At 39.8% G+C, this 14504-nt stretch overlaps 1 protein-coding gene across 14 annotated transcripts in view; it reads left to right on the forward strand.

The window, feature by feature from the left end:
• The window catches only part of dym (dymeclin), a 559079-nt gene that overhangs the window by 222461 nt on the left and 322114 nt on the right, over window positions 1-14504 (forward strand). For all 14 annotated transcript variants that reach the window (XM_072574579.1, XM_072574628.1, XM_072574595.1 and 11 more), the window contains one exon: window positions 2173-2286. In XM_072574579.1, coding sequence (XP_072430680.1) covers window positions 2173-2286 — 114 coding nt within the window. The remainder of the gene's footprint in view (window positions 1-2172; window positions 2287-14504) is intronic.

Consider the following 14504-nt stretch of genomic DNA (forward strand, 5'->3'; position numbering starts at 1 on the left):
TATGGCCCTGGAGACTTATCAATCTTGATGTTTTCCAAAATTCCAGCACATCAATTTCATCAATCTTGACAACAAAGATTATTAGATAACCTCAAAGTCATGGAGATAAGCCCTTTGGCCCAGACTAGTCTGTGCAGACCAAAACGTCCATCCACACTAATCCCATTTCCCTGCACTTGGCCCGTATACTTCTCAACCTTTCCTATCCATGTATTTGTCCAAATGACTTAAATGGTGTTAATGTACCTGCCTCACCACTTCTGCCGGCAGCTCATTCCATAGGTGTACCACCCTTTGTGTAAAAAGGTTGCCCCTCAGGTTCCCTTTTATTCTTAGACCTCTAACCTTAAACTGATGTCCCTAGTCCTCGATTCCCCACCCTTGGGGGAAAAAGACAGAGTGCGTTCATCCTATCCATGCCTCTCATCTTATACACTTCTATAAGATACCACCTCCGTCTCCTCCGCTCTAAAGAAACAGTACTAGTTTGTCCAACCTCTCTCTCTAACTCAGACCATTGAGTTCTGACAACATTCTTGTAAATTTCTTCTCCACTCTTTTTCCAGTTTAATAACATCCACCCTATGGCAAGGTGACCAAAACTGAACACAATATTCCGTGCGGCCTCACCAATATCCTGTATGACTGCAACATAACTTCCTAACTTCTGTACTTAATGTCCTCATGGATGAAGGCCAGTGTGTCAAAAGCTACCTTCACTGCCCTGTCAACTTGTGCCTTCACTTTCAGAGAACCATGTACCTGAATTCCAAGATGTGTTCCATTATACTAATTAAGGCCCTGCCATCCACCATGAAACTGCTGCCTTGATTTGACTTTCCAACATGCAACACCTCACACTTATCTATATTAAACTCCATTTGCTATTTCACGGCCCACTTCCCCAGCTGATCAAGGTGCTGCTGCAATTTCTGATAAGTTTCCCCACTGTTCACGATACCACCTACTTTGTTGAGATTTACGCAAAACCTTTTCTAACAGATAGAAAACAGTAGCAGGAAGGTTACTGTATTGAGAGTACTGAGTGAGGTGCTCCTGAATTTGAAGTTGAGACCACTTCCTCCTCCTTGATTTACTTAAGTGATCTGAATTTAGAAATTTAATACAAAGTGGTCACATTTTCAGATAGTAGTAACCTAGAGGAGGCAATGCTTTTCCAAGCTACTAAATGAGTTAAGTATATATTAGGGTGGCATGGTGGCTCAGTGGTTAGCACTGCTGCCTCACAGTGCCAGGGACCGGTTTCGCTTCTAGCTTTGGGCGATTGTCTGTCTGGAGTTTGCACATTTTCCCCTTGTCTGTGTGAGTTTCCTCTGGGTGCTCCAGTTTCCTCCCACAATCCAGAGATGTGCAGGTTAGGTGGATTGGCCTTGCTAAATTGCCCCATAGTGATCAGCGTTGTGTAGGTTAGGTGCATTAATCAGGGTAAATGTAAAGTAATAGGGTTGGGGAATGGGTTTCGGTGGGATACTCTTCGGAGGGTTGGTATGGACTTGGGGTGAAGGGCCTGTTTCCACTCTGTAGGGATCGATCTATCTATCTCTATAAATGACTAGAAAAAGTTTTTAATTTAATGCAAACAACTGTACATCCTGATTCCAAAAATGGTGATAAAATAGATAAAGATGAAAAGAGAGATTTTGGAGCACAGCATCATCAAGATGAACTGAATGATGAACCTCTGTACCATTTTCCACATTATAATGTTTTCAACTAAAATGGCAAACCTATGCTGGATTTCAGTATTCCAGTTAATAATATAGATTAGAAATGAGACCAAACACTTACCCATATGGATTTGCACTCTACAGTTCTTCATATTGTCAACTGTAGCACTGCACTTTCCATGTTTATTTCAACTGGAATTCACTGATGTGTACGAGGATAGTTTATTACATTCTGCAGTTTTATTTTGGTTTCATTGCATTCATTGCTGGCATGCCTGAGATATCTTCGGGTTGTACGTTAATTTGAAAAACAAAATCAATTTGGAGTGTTGTAACTTTGATATTATGATTAAAGTGTTTTTTAATATAATACATTTTTTCCTTTGAAATTATTGTTTACACTGGCTACTAAAATTTGAATATCTTTGCCTGTGATTTACACTAATTGTAAAAAAAAAAATTTCCAACTCTTTTCTCTCCATAGATACTAAAGAATATTACTTGGTATGCTGAGCGTGTCCTGACAGAAATCTCGTTAGGAAGTCTTCTAGTTCTTGTGGTGATACGAACTGTGCAGTACAATATGACCAGAACCAGGGTGAGGACTTTTTAATTTGCGATTTTAATCCCCAATCCCACTCATTTCTTCCATAGCTCTTCACATCTATAATGTAGAGACTATGGAATATTAAAATTCCTGTTGATTAAATTATATTGAGGCTTTGATTTAACAAATTATGCAGATTAAACCAAAATATATGAAGATTAATCTGATTGACAAATATTATACTGTTACTTGTAAGTACAGTGGAAATTGAAGTAATGTATTTAAAGCATGAAATTAAAATTTGTTTCGCGCTCTTTTTTTTTTAGCCTTTATATTCCTTTGGTCACATCAGTGACCTGTGTTAAGGTATGGCTCAAACTAAGGCAGTTTTCTGCTGTCTCATCCAAGTGATCTCACCCTAATTATTTAAGTGTGAGCAATATTGATATATATTCAATAGCAATGCATATTTGTTATGTTTCATTCACGATTCTCAGAATTACAGCGTTGTTACAGTACAGAAGGCAACCATTCTGTCAGTTGAGTCTGTGCCATCTCACTCTGCAATTCAGAGAGCGATTCCCCCTCATCGTTCTCCTGGAGCACTGTATATTTTTGCTTTTAAGATAATAATCACTTCTCTCTTGCATACCTCAGTTAAACCTGCCTCTACCACATGGATCATCACAATCCAGTTTTACCATTTGACATTCACTCATTCTGATAGAAATTACACGATGGCAATCAAAAATTTATTTGATTCCTTGCCAGATGCTGGATGTATACGTATACAATAAAACCAAAATAAAGTATATGCCTCCAATGGTAGCAGAGCAGAGGTGAGTTTGTCTGTAAGAAATAGCAGATCTGTATTTCAGTCACGCAAAGGAAGTGTGTGTCACTTGTACCACTTATCAATTGTGACTCAGAAATGTTGTGGAGAATAATATAGTACTGCAGTAAAGGCAACATTACAGCAAACATTTAATTAATGGAGGGTCAATTTCAATGGTGTGAGAACTGATCTGCCCCAGGATTTAGAACACAGCAGACAAAATTGTAACTGAGCAACTCACCTCCTGAAGAGAAGATAATGCAAGACATGTCACAAGACGGCAACCAACGTGCAATCTGGGGATTGAGTGCAGCGAGATATAGTATTTAAATATTGGAATTTGGTACAGCAAGGAGAAAGGGTTGATCGTTCTGGCCTTTTACAAAAGTAGAGCCGTCCAAGCTACTGAGTGGAGTAGAGTGGATGCTACTGGAGGTAGCAAGATCCAAGACCTTGAGCCTAGAGGCATTAATTATGTGTGCAAGTAGGTAATTGAATTTTATATTTTCTCCCTCTACGCTGGGATTGGGAGAAACTCTGCAATATAATTTTGGATAATAATTGAATGATATCCATTTATGAACCATGCCAGACCCCCTCAAAGCATTTTAAGAAGGTAGCCCAGACCCTTTTTTTATAAGGCAGTTGTATAGTGGATATTCCAGGAGAGATGCAGCTGGTCAAACCATTATGTTTTAAGCAAAACAGAATTTATTTACACACTATGGTTGAAACACAAACAAAAGAAAACAGAATTTAGAATAACAAAGAGGATTGATGAGGGCAGAACGGTAGATGTTTAATAATTTTGGACTTCAGTAAGGCATTTGACAAGGTTCCCCATTGGAGACTGGTGAGGATGGTTAGATCTCCTGGAATACAGGGAGAACTCTCCATTTGGATACAGAACTGGTGGTGGTGGAGGATTGTTTTTCACACTGGAGGCCTGTGACCATTGGAGTGCCATAAGGATCAGTGCTGGGTCTGCTACTTTTATGTAAATGATTTGGATGTGAACATAAGAGGTATAGTTAGTAAGTTTGCTGATGACACCAAAGTTGGAGGTGTAGTGGACAGGTTATCTCAGATTACAACAGGATCTTGATCAGATGGGCCAATGTGCTGAGAAGTGGCAGATGGAGTTTAATTTAGATAAATGTGGGGTGCTGTATTTTGGGAAAGCAAGTCTTAGCAGAACTTATACACTAAATGGTAAAGTCCTAGAGAGTGTTGCTGAACAAAGAGACCTTGGAGTGCAGGTTCATATCTCCTTGAAAGTGGAGTCGCAGGTAGATAGGATAGTGAAGAAGGCGTTTGGTATGCTTTCCTTTATTGGTCAGAGTATTGAGGACAGGAGTTGGGAAGTCATGTTGCGGCTCTACAGGACATTGGTGAGGCCACTGTTGGACTATTGCGTGCAATTTTGGTCTCTGTTGTAACGGAAGGATGTTGTGAAACTTGAAAAGTTTCAGAAAAGATGTACAAGGATGTTGCCAGGGTTTGGAGGATTTGAGCTATAGGGAGAGGCTAAACAGGCTGGAGCTGTTTTCCCTGGAGCGTCAGAAGCTGAGGGATGACCTTTTAGAGGTTTATAAAATCATGAGGTGCATGGATAGGATAAATAGAGAAAGTCTTTTCCCTGGGGTCGGGGAGTCCAGAACTAAAGGGCATAGGTTTAGGTTGAGAGGGAAAAGGGACCTAAGGGGCAGCTTTTTCACGCAGTGGGTAATACGTGTATGGAATGAGCTGCCAGAGGAAGTGGTGGAGGCTAGTGCAATTGCTACATTTAAAAGGCATTTGGATGGGTGTATGAATAGGAAAGGTTTAGAGGGATGGATCGGGTGCTGGCAGGTGGAACTAGATTGGTTTGGGATATCTAGTTGGTATGGACGGGTTTGTTTCGGTGCTGTACATCTCTATGCCTCTATAACTTATTTGAAAACCCAGGAAAACGTGAGGACGAGATGCCAGAGATCAGAGTAAAAAATTGTGGTGCTGGAAATGTACAGCATGTCTGGCAGCATCTGAGGAGCTGGAGAGTCAACGTTTTGGGCATAAGCCCTTCTTGATGAAGGAAGGCCACACTTTTCGAGTCTTATTTGAAAATCTGATCAACTCTATACCAATTTAACAAAGGAGCCGTTCCAATCCCTGCAATATTCCATAAACATACTCCTTAGTGAATGGTAAATTAAAACACAAGTTCTTACAGGCAGGAGAGAGTTCAGGTAGAAGCAAGACCTCTGTAGCATGGAACTTCTTTTTCACTGTAGCTGGTTCCCTGCTACTAGTAGCTTCTGGCTGCCTGCTAAAACAGAACCAAACTAGAAAGAAAACCTGAGTTGGGAGATCTGGTCATTCCCCTTTCATTGTACAACAGTTTAAAAAAAAACCATAAAGGCCTCCTCTGTTTGTTGACTTAGACAAGTATCTATTAGCCATTTCGGCACCACTGACTTTACAACCCCTCTCGGAAAAAACCAAGGACAACATAACCTTGTTAAAAGAGTAGCATCATCACATATTCTAAGTTTGAAACCTATGTGGTTAATTACAAACAAATTAAAATGGCACAGAGTGAGAGGAAGCATTCAGCTATTGAGCTCCATGTGGCTGCCCATGACAAAGGTATGACTCAGAAAGAAATTCTGCTGAGAGAGTAAAGCAGCTAGGATTGAAATGAGAACCATGAATAAAACAACAAAGGACAAATAAGATCAGAGAGTTGAATGTGGCTCAAAGATTGTTGTGGGAAAAGTAAGTTTCAATTTACAGGACACGGTTAACAGTATTGGAGAAAGAGGAAGCTATATTGTCAGAATGGCCTTCACCCGAAAGGCAATAGGACCTGTGTCCTGGTGAATAAGTGTGATTAGAGAGGACTTCAAGCTGTATAATTGGGGGTGGATTCACATGATGGAGGATTTGGAAAGTTAAAGAGAAATGGCAGGCATTAGAGCAGGGCCATGATACAGATAATGATAGCCATAGTGTGTCAGGAGGAGCCAAAGTGTGGAAATGTAAGAGTGCAAGTAAGGTCAAAGTAAAACGAAAGGTAGAAATACAGAATTAAGGGCCTTTGATCTGAATGAATAAGCATTTACAAAAAGATGAATAAATTGATAACACACCGAAATAAATGTATATATGTTATTCATTATAGAGATGACTCTCTAATTATAGTTGGGACCAGAGTTTTAAATTCAATGATATTACAGAAGAATGAAGAAAAGTTAAGGAAGCTGAGTAACCCTTAATCAAGGGTGAGATTAGTACTGAATGGTTTAATTCTGCTCCCACATATTGTGTAATGAGAAATAATCTTGGTTCAAACAGATTTGGTGGAAGTAAGAAATAAAAAGAAAGAAGTCTCTGGTGAAAGTACTTTATAGGCATCTTCACAGTAACATTGTCAGATAGAATGTAAATCAAGAAAAATTGGGGATTGTAGGAAAGGAATTAAAATAATTATAGGAGATTATCATCTTTATACAAATTAGGTGAATCATTATGTCAAGATAGCCTGGAGGATGCATTTATAGAGTCTGCTTGGGACTGTTTTTAAGAACCATGCATTTTGCAACCAATGGGGTACCAGGTGTTTTAAACTTGGGAATATGTAATAAGGTTAATAATGACTTATAAAAGTTTCTTTTGGTAAGAGTTATTATATTGACAATCTCATGCACAGTTTGGAGGTGAAAAGTTTGGATTTGAAACTAGTGCCTTAAGAAAAGGCAATCACAACCAAGACAGTTGATTAAACTAAACTGGAAAATAGCTTAAAAGGTAAGACAGTAGAGAAACATGGGCAGACATTTAGAGTTATTTTGTAACAGCGAGCAAAGATACATCCCATTGATAAAGAACAAACTTAGAAGAGGGGAGCACCATTGGAGGCCAACTGAAAATTTTAAGATAATATTAAATCAAGGATTATTTGTAGACCAAATTGGAAAATTTTCAAAACCAGCAAAAGCTAACTGAAATGTAATGATAGAGGGAGAAATTGGAGTATGAGTAAAAGTTAGCAAGAAATATGACAATGTGCATTAACAGCTTCTACAAGTATATAAAAAAGCAAGAGTGGTGACAACGTACATTGGTCCCTTGAAAGTCAGACTGGAGAATTAATAATGGACAACAAGAAAGTGCCAGAGATTCTTTAAGAAGTATTTTAGATCTGTCATCTTTGTGGAAGGCACAAAAGAATATGAACAGTGGTAGAAAAGCAGGGGACAAAAACGAGATAGTGAAACTTAAAGCAATCAAATTCCTGGTTAATAAGGGGAAATGTACTAGGAATACGAATTGAACTAAAGTCTGCCAAGTTCCCTTGTCAGCCTCTGATGGCTTGTATTCCAATGGAAGTGCAAGCAGAGACAGTAGACGCAATGACTGTCAGCTTATGAAATTCCCTAGATTTTAGATTCCAGCAACTGGAACAATTACAAATGTTCCACTACTTTTTCTAGAGGAAATCTGGCAGAAGAAAGTGAGGACTGCAGATGCTGGAGATCAGAGCTGAAAATGTGTTGCTGGAAAAGCGCAGCAGGTCAGGCAGCATCCAAGGAGCAGGAGAATCGTCGTTTCGGGCATGAGCCTGAAGAAGGGCTCATGCCCGAAACGTCGATTCTCCTGCTCCTTGAAATCTGGTAGAAAGCAGGAAATACATATAGACTACTTGATCTAGCATATGTCATTGTTAAAATGCTAGAAATCATTATTAAGGAGCTTGTAGCATGTTGTTTAGAAAATCATGATACAGTCATGATTCAAATAAACCAACATGGTTTATTTGAAAAGAAAATCAGATGACATAAAGCATGTGCAATTATGCATTCTAGCAGGAAGGATCAAGGAGCTAAACATTATTTAAATGGAGAAAAACTGCAAAATGGGCAGAGGGATTTCGGGGTCTACATCTATGAATCTCACAAAAAAAAATGAGAACCTAGTTAATCAGGTAATAGGAAAGGCACATGGCCTTGATTTGAAAAGGAATGCTGAATGAAAATCAGGAAGTTTTGTTAAATCTATAGAAGTTTTATAGTTAGACCACACCTAGAATATTGAGGAAAAAAATTTGCCCTATCTACAAAAAGGTAAACTGGCATTGGAGGCAGCCCATAGCGGGTTCACAATGTTGTTCCTGGGTATACAGTGTTTTTCTTATTAGGAGAGGTTGAGTAGGTTAGGCTGTACTCATGGCAGTTTACAACAATAAGAGGTGGCCTTATTGAAACACAAGAGTCTTAGGTGGGGTTGAAGAGTAGATGCAGAGATGTGATGGAATATTCCCCACTTGCCTGGATGATCTCCAATAGCACTGAAGAAACTAGCTAAGAAAGACAGTTTGCTTGATCAGCACTGCATCCATAAACATTCATTCCTTCCTCCGCAGACATACAGTATCAGTAGTGTACACCTTTGTTAAGGTGCACTGCAGGAAATCACCAAGGCTTAAACAGCACTTCCCAAACTGACGACTGTTTCCATCTAGAAGGTTAAGGGCAGTAGATATGTAAAACATCACCTCTACAAAACAAGTTCCTTTACAAGACGTTCATGACCCTAAGTTGGAAATATATCACTGTTCCTTAAGTGTCGCTTGGTGAAAACCATTCTAACAACATTCTGGTTGTACCTACAGGAAATTGACTGCAGTGGTTCAAGGGGCAGCTCGCCACCACTTTCTCAAGGGCACATAGGGATAAATGCTGGCCCAGCCATGAATGAATTTTAAAACTTAGTGGTGTGCTGCATACAAAGGTGCTTCAACCAAATATATTTTCTGACATGGATTAAAGAACTGGCTGCTTGGAGTTAATTGTAGGTAGAAGTTTGTAAGGAGGATGGAAAGAACCTGCATTGGACAAAAGATGAGTTGGTAAAAAATTTACAGACCAAGGGGAAATTTTAGTTTGTCCAATTTGGCGGAATAATAGAGACACAGAATGTTATTTAAATGGTGAGAGACTATGGAATGTTACATGAATCACAAAAAAATAGTGTGCAGCTGGAGCATTTAATTTAGAAGGAATTTAGAATGTCTTCTTTGCTAGCAAGGTAGAGTAAAAAAGTTGGAAAGACGTACCACAACTGTACGAGACTTTGGTCAAACTGAACATTCATATATAGTTTCAGTTTCCTTATTTAAGCAAATGTATGTGTTCCATTGGAAGCAGTTCAGGGAAGATTCACTTAGCTGACACCTGAAATGCAGATTGTCTACTGAGGAAAGGTTGAGTACATGTGGGCGATACTAACTAGAATTTAGAAGAATGTGGGTTATCTCATTGAAACTGGGGAGTGTACATGTTCAAAACAAAGTGTCTCATGTTTGTGATGGAAATTATAAAGTATTTATTTTCTGAACGGTCACAAAGTCTGCAACATTGAAAATATTCAAGGGTGCGTTAGACAGGTTTTGATTGACAAGGGAATTCAGGGTATGGAGAGCAGCTAAGAAAGTGGAGTTAAGGCCACAACTGAAGCATAAGAGCTAGGAGCAGGAGTATACAATTCAACCCCTCAAACCTACTCCACCATTTCATATGATAAGGCTGATATCATCTTGGCCTCAACTCCACATTTCTGTCCCATTGCCAATAACACTTCAACCTACTACTAATTTAAAAATCTATTTCTCCATTAAATTTACTCAAATATCCCAACATCCACCTATTGAATTTCTTAGATTCACAACCCGTTGAGAGAAGTAATTTCTCCTCATCTCTGTTTTAAATCTGCTACCCATTACCCTAAAACTCTTGTTCTAGATTTCCCTAAATAAGGACGTATCCTTTATATCTACTTTGTTAATTCCCTTAAATCCCATAGAATATAAGCTTAAACTGCTCAACCTCTCTTCATAAGTCAAACCCCTCATCTCTGAAATCAATCTAGTGTATCTCCTTTAAATTGCTTCAAATGCAACTACAGCTATTGATTGAAGGAGCAAACTCAATGGACCAATGCCAACTCCTTCTATTTCTTAAAATCTTCTGAACTCAGTGATGTGATCAGAAGGAGGCATTAGAAGGATTGTAATTTGAGTTGATGACTCTCCAAGAACAGATGAGATGCATTTGTGGATACTAAGGGAAATTGGTGGAAATTTCAGAGATCGTAACCAAAATTTTCTAATCTTCCTTGGAGATAGTGCATATACAGAGGGTAGAAAAGTTGGAACAATTGAGGTATGAGCAGGAATAGTTTAGATGTCAAAAGGAAATGGACAGGTAGGTAAAATGGATGGGCCAGAGGGCAGTTGAAACTTGATGCAGAAATGTAAAGTGATGCATTTTAGCAAGAACCAGAACAGTTTAAACAAAAGGAAAAGTACACATTTTTTGATAGTTCAGGGGCAATGGAACTGTACATGTTGAAGGTGAAAGAGGAGATGAGAAAATGGTTAAACATGAACACCAGATACTTTGCTTAATAAATTAAGGCATGGGGTACAAACTTTGAGGAAGTTAAGATAAACGTTATACTACACTGGTTAGCTTCTTTTGAAAATTTGTGTCCAGTTCTGGGCACCACAGTTTGGGACGAATGCAAAGACTGTCAAGAGAATGCAGAAAAAAATTGCAAGAATGGTTCCAGAATTGAGGCACTTTAGTAACGTGGAAAGATTAGAAAAGCTAATCCTAAGAAAGAGAAGGTTGAGAGAAGATTTGATAAGAGGTGTTCAGAATTATAGACATGTAGGCAGGATCAGACAAGTGAAAGCATCAAGAACCAAAATACACTTATTAAAACCAAAAATGCTGGAGAAACTCAGCAAGTCTGGCAGCATCTGTGGAGAGAGAAACAGTTAACATTTCCAGTCCAATAATTTGTTTTTGGAAATAACAAGATTTTATGATGTAGAAAAAGTGGGAGGAGGAGGAAATAGAACAGATGAAAGAAATGCCCCAGAGCAAAAGACAAAGGAATTGCTAATGATGATGGAGAAGCTATACAGATGATAAATAGGTATTACTGGTAGCTTTAGTAACAGAATATAGGTATGTCCAGTTTCTCTCTTCACAGATTATGGCAGATCCTACTGTCTCATGCATTTCTGTTTTTATTTTGGATCCCTACCAAATATAGTACTGTACTTTTATGGAGGCATAGCACTTCATTTTCTGCTCAGACATTTTACAACATTCAGGATTCAACAGCTTCAGACCATGAATTCTGACCTCCATTTCAATTCTCCCCCCATCCCGTGTTAGCTTGCATGTGTTTGCTGTCAGTAGGAATGAACTATTTACTGCCGTTAATAGCTATAATTAATGCCTGCTCTTCATCTATATCTCTCTATTACTATTAGCAAGACCTTAGCGTTTTGCTCAGGGGCACCTGTTCCATTTGCTCTCCTTTCCCTTTTTCTACTTTACATTTTCAATCTCCTTGAGTTCCAAAACATGTCACATTGGACTTGAAACATTAACTCTGGTCCTTTGTTTACAAATGTCACTGGCCTCTTTGGTTTTTCAGGTGTTATTTCAGACGGATCTCCAGCATCCATTGTATTTCACTTTATAGGTGATTGGCAAAAGAACCAACAGTGGTGTGAAGGAAATCTTTCAGGTGCAGAGTGATTGAGATCTAGAATGCATTGCCTAGGAGTGTGGCAGAGGCGGGTTCAATGATGGCTTTGAAATGGAATTAATTATTTTTAGTTTGTAAGTATGTAGATAGTTGAGAGATTCTAGATTTGGCACTATCACCATTCGTTATGAACTCATTGGATCCTTCTTTTGAATGCCTCCCATTGATTTGCCACTTATTTTCAAATAGCTATAACCAGTTCACTTTTAGCTTTTCTCTAAATTTGAACTTTTATTCCTGTTCTATCTTTGTTCCTTTCTGTAATCTAATTGTGTTATGAATACATTATCCAAAATGGTCACTCATTCATCAACCTGCCCAGCTGCTTCTTCTAAGGCTAAATCTAGAATTGCAGCTTATTACATATGGGCTTGTTACATGCCAGATGTTGTAAGTTCTGGTGTGAGTATCATTTCCCCGAATGTAAATATGTTGTATTTCTCCAAATGTGTACATGTTATTAGGCTAATATTACTTTCCTCTATTTGCAGCATTTATAAATATGTGTTTACATTTCAGATTTTATTCTGCTTTGAGATTAATGAAGTCAGTCTACAAAGAATTGAAATTTTACAGACATGTTAGACACCAACAGTCGTATAGCTACCTTTTTAGTGTCAATGGTGTTGATTTTAATATGATGATTTTATCAGTCCATGAATTTTTGTTATGTCCACTGTATGTTCCAGGATAGGCTTGACTCTCCAAGAAAAGACAACTTTTTAAATTGTTAAAATTTTGTACAGTCACAGAAGTCTACAGAACAGAAAAGGCCCTTTGGCCCATTGAGTCTGTGCTAGTCAAAACGCTCATCTAATTATTCCAATCCCATTTTCCAGTACTTTGTCATTGTTGTCATTGTTTTTCTTACAGTGGCAATGGAAGTTTGAGTATTTATGCATGCTGACTAATGATGTTGTTTAGTGAGTTGAGTAGGGAAGCTGTCCATGTTTTGCCATCACTTGCAGCTGGAACTTCGATCCATCTTGCTTTTCCTATGCAGTCGTCTGTTACTGAGTTTCATCTGTTGAAATGGCCGGTGCCATGCCAGTCTCAGTAGACATTGGCAGTGCGTTTCCAGTTTTACCCCAGTCGAATTTGAGATTCTCTGCTAGCACATAAGTAGGACCACTGTAAAAATGGTATTGATAGTTCACTGAGAATAGCTATGTAAAATTGAAAGTGGGTACTGTAGATGCTGGAGATTAGAGTCAAGATTAGAGTAGTGCTGGAAAAGCACAGCAGGTCAGGCAGCATCAGAGAAACAGGAAAATCGACGTTTTGGGCAAAAAGCCTTTCATCATGAATGAGGCTGGGAGCCTTGGGGGTGGAGACATAAACTTTTAAAGACAGCAATTTCCCCTCCCACGTGTTGAAGATACCCTTCAAACATCTCATCATGTCCCGCACCTCAGCCCTCGAACCTCACCCCTCCAACCACAACAAGGACAGACACCCCCCCCCCCCCCCCCCACACCTTCCACCCCACTAACCTCCATATGCATCGCATCATCTGCCGAAATCTCTGCCACCTACAAACAGATCCCACCACCAGAGATATATTTCCCTCCCCACACCTAACCTCTTTCCTTTAAAGACTGTGTTCCCTCTGCGACCTGCGACTACCTGGTCAGGTCCACGCCCCCTAACAGCCCACCCTCCCCTCCCGACACTTTCCCCTGCCACTGCAGGAATTGCAAAATCTGCACCCCCCACCCATCTCCGTCCCCAAAGGAGCATTCCGCATCCATCAAAGTTTCACCTGCACTTCCAGACATGTCATTTACTGTATCCATTGCTCCCGATGCGGTCTCCTCTACATTGGGGAGACTGGACGCCTACTCGGCAAGCGCTTCAGGGAACATCTCCGGACACCTGCACCAATCAACTCCACTGCCCCGTAGCCGAACATTTCAACTCCCCCTCCCACTCTGCCAGTGACATGAGGGCCCTAGGCCGCCTGCACCACCACTCCCTTACCACCTGATGCCTGGAGGAAGAACGCCTCAACTTCTGCTTTGGAACCCTTCAACCCCATGGTATCAATGTGGACTTCACCAGTTTCCTCATTTTCCCCTCTCCCCTACCTTACCCCAGTTCCAACCGTCCAGCTTAGCACTGTCCTCATGACCTGTCCCACCTGTCAATCTTCCTTCTCACCTATCTGCTCCGCCCTCCTCTCAGACCCATCACCTTCACCGCCCCCCCTCCCACTTATGTCTCCTCCCCCCGAGGCTCCCAGCCTCATTCCTGATGAAGGGCTTTTGCCCGAAGCGTTGATTTTCCTGCTCCTTGGATGCTGCCTGACCTGCTGTGCTTTTCCAGCACCACTCTAATCTTGACATGTAAAATTGTCAGGCAAGCCCGCCATATCTAATTTCTCGAGTTTAATTTGCTGAAACATCTGAAGATTCACACTTTTAAAAGTAGCTAAATCAATCTCCTGCTTCATGTAACAGTCCAGCTTTCATTTAATTGTAGTGATCATGCTTTAATGCCTTGCAACCGCTAGTGAAAACCTTTGAATAAGAACCTATTGTTTCACTGTCAGTTAAGGTTCGGCTCTGGTCATTACAGTGTATAGATTTGAAACAGTCTTCGATCTGGATGATAGATTTGATTATATTTTATTTGAATATATCCTTGACTTCTGTGTTTGCCTCACCACAAAAGTTTTTGTTTGAAAGCATGACCTCCCCTACCCCTCCTTTCCTCCCATTTGCCTCATGACTGTAATCATGTCCTCTGTAGTCAAGGTCTCATCTAAACTTTTCCATAATTCCTCAAGGAAAATACTTAAAACCCTCTTAGATTAATGAGAGGTGTG

Source organism: Chiloscyllium punctatum, chromosome 1 (genome assembly GCF_047496795.1).
Source record: "Chiloscyllium punctatum isolate Juve2018m chromosome 1, sChiPun1.3, whole genome shotgun sequence".
Classification (NCBI taxonomy): domain Eukaryota; kingdom Metazoa; phylum Chordata; class Chondrichthyes; order Orectolobiformes; family Hemiscylliidae; genus Chiloscyllium; species Chiloscyllium punctatum.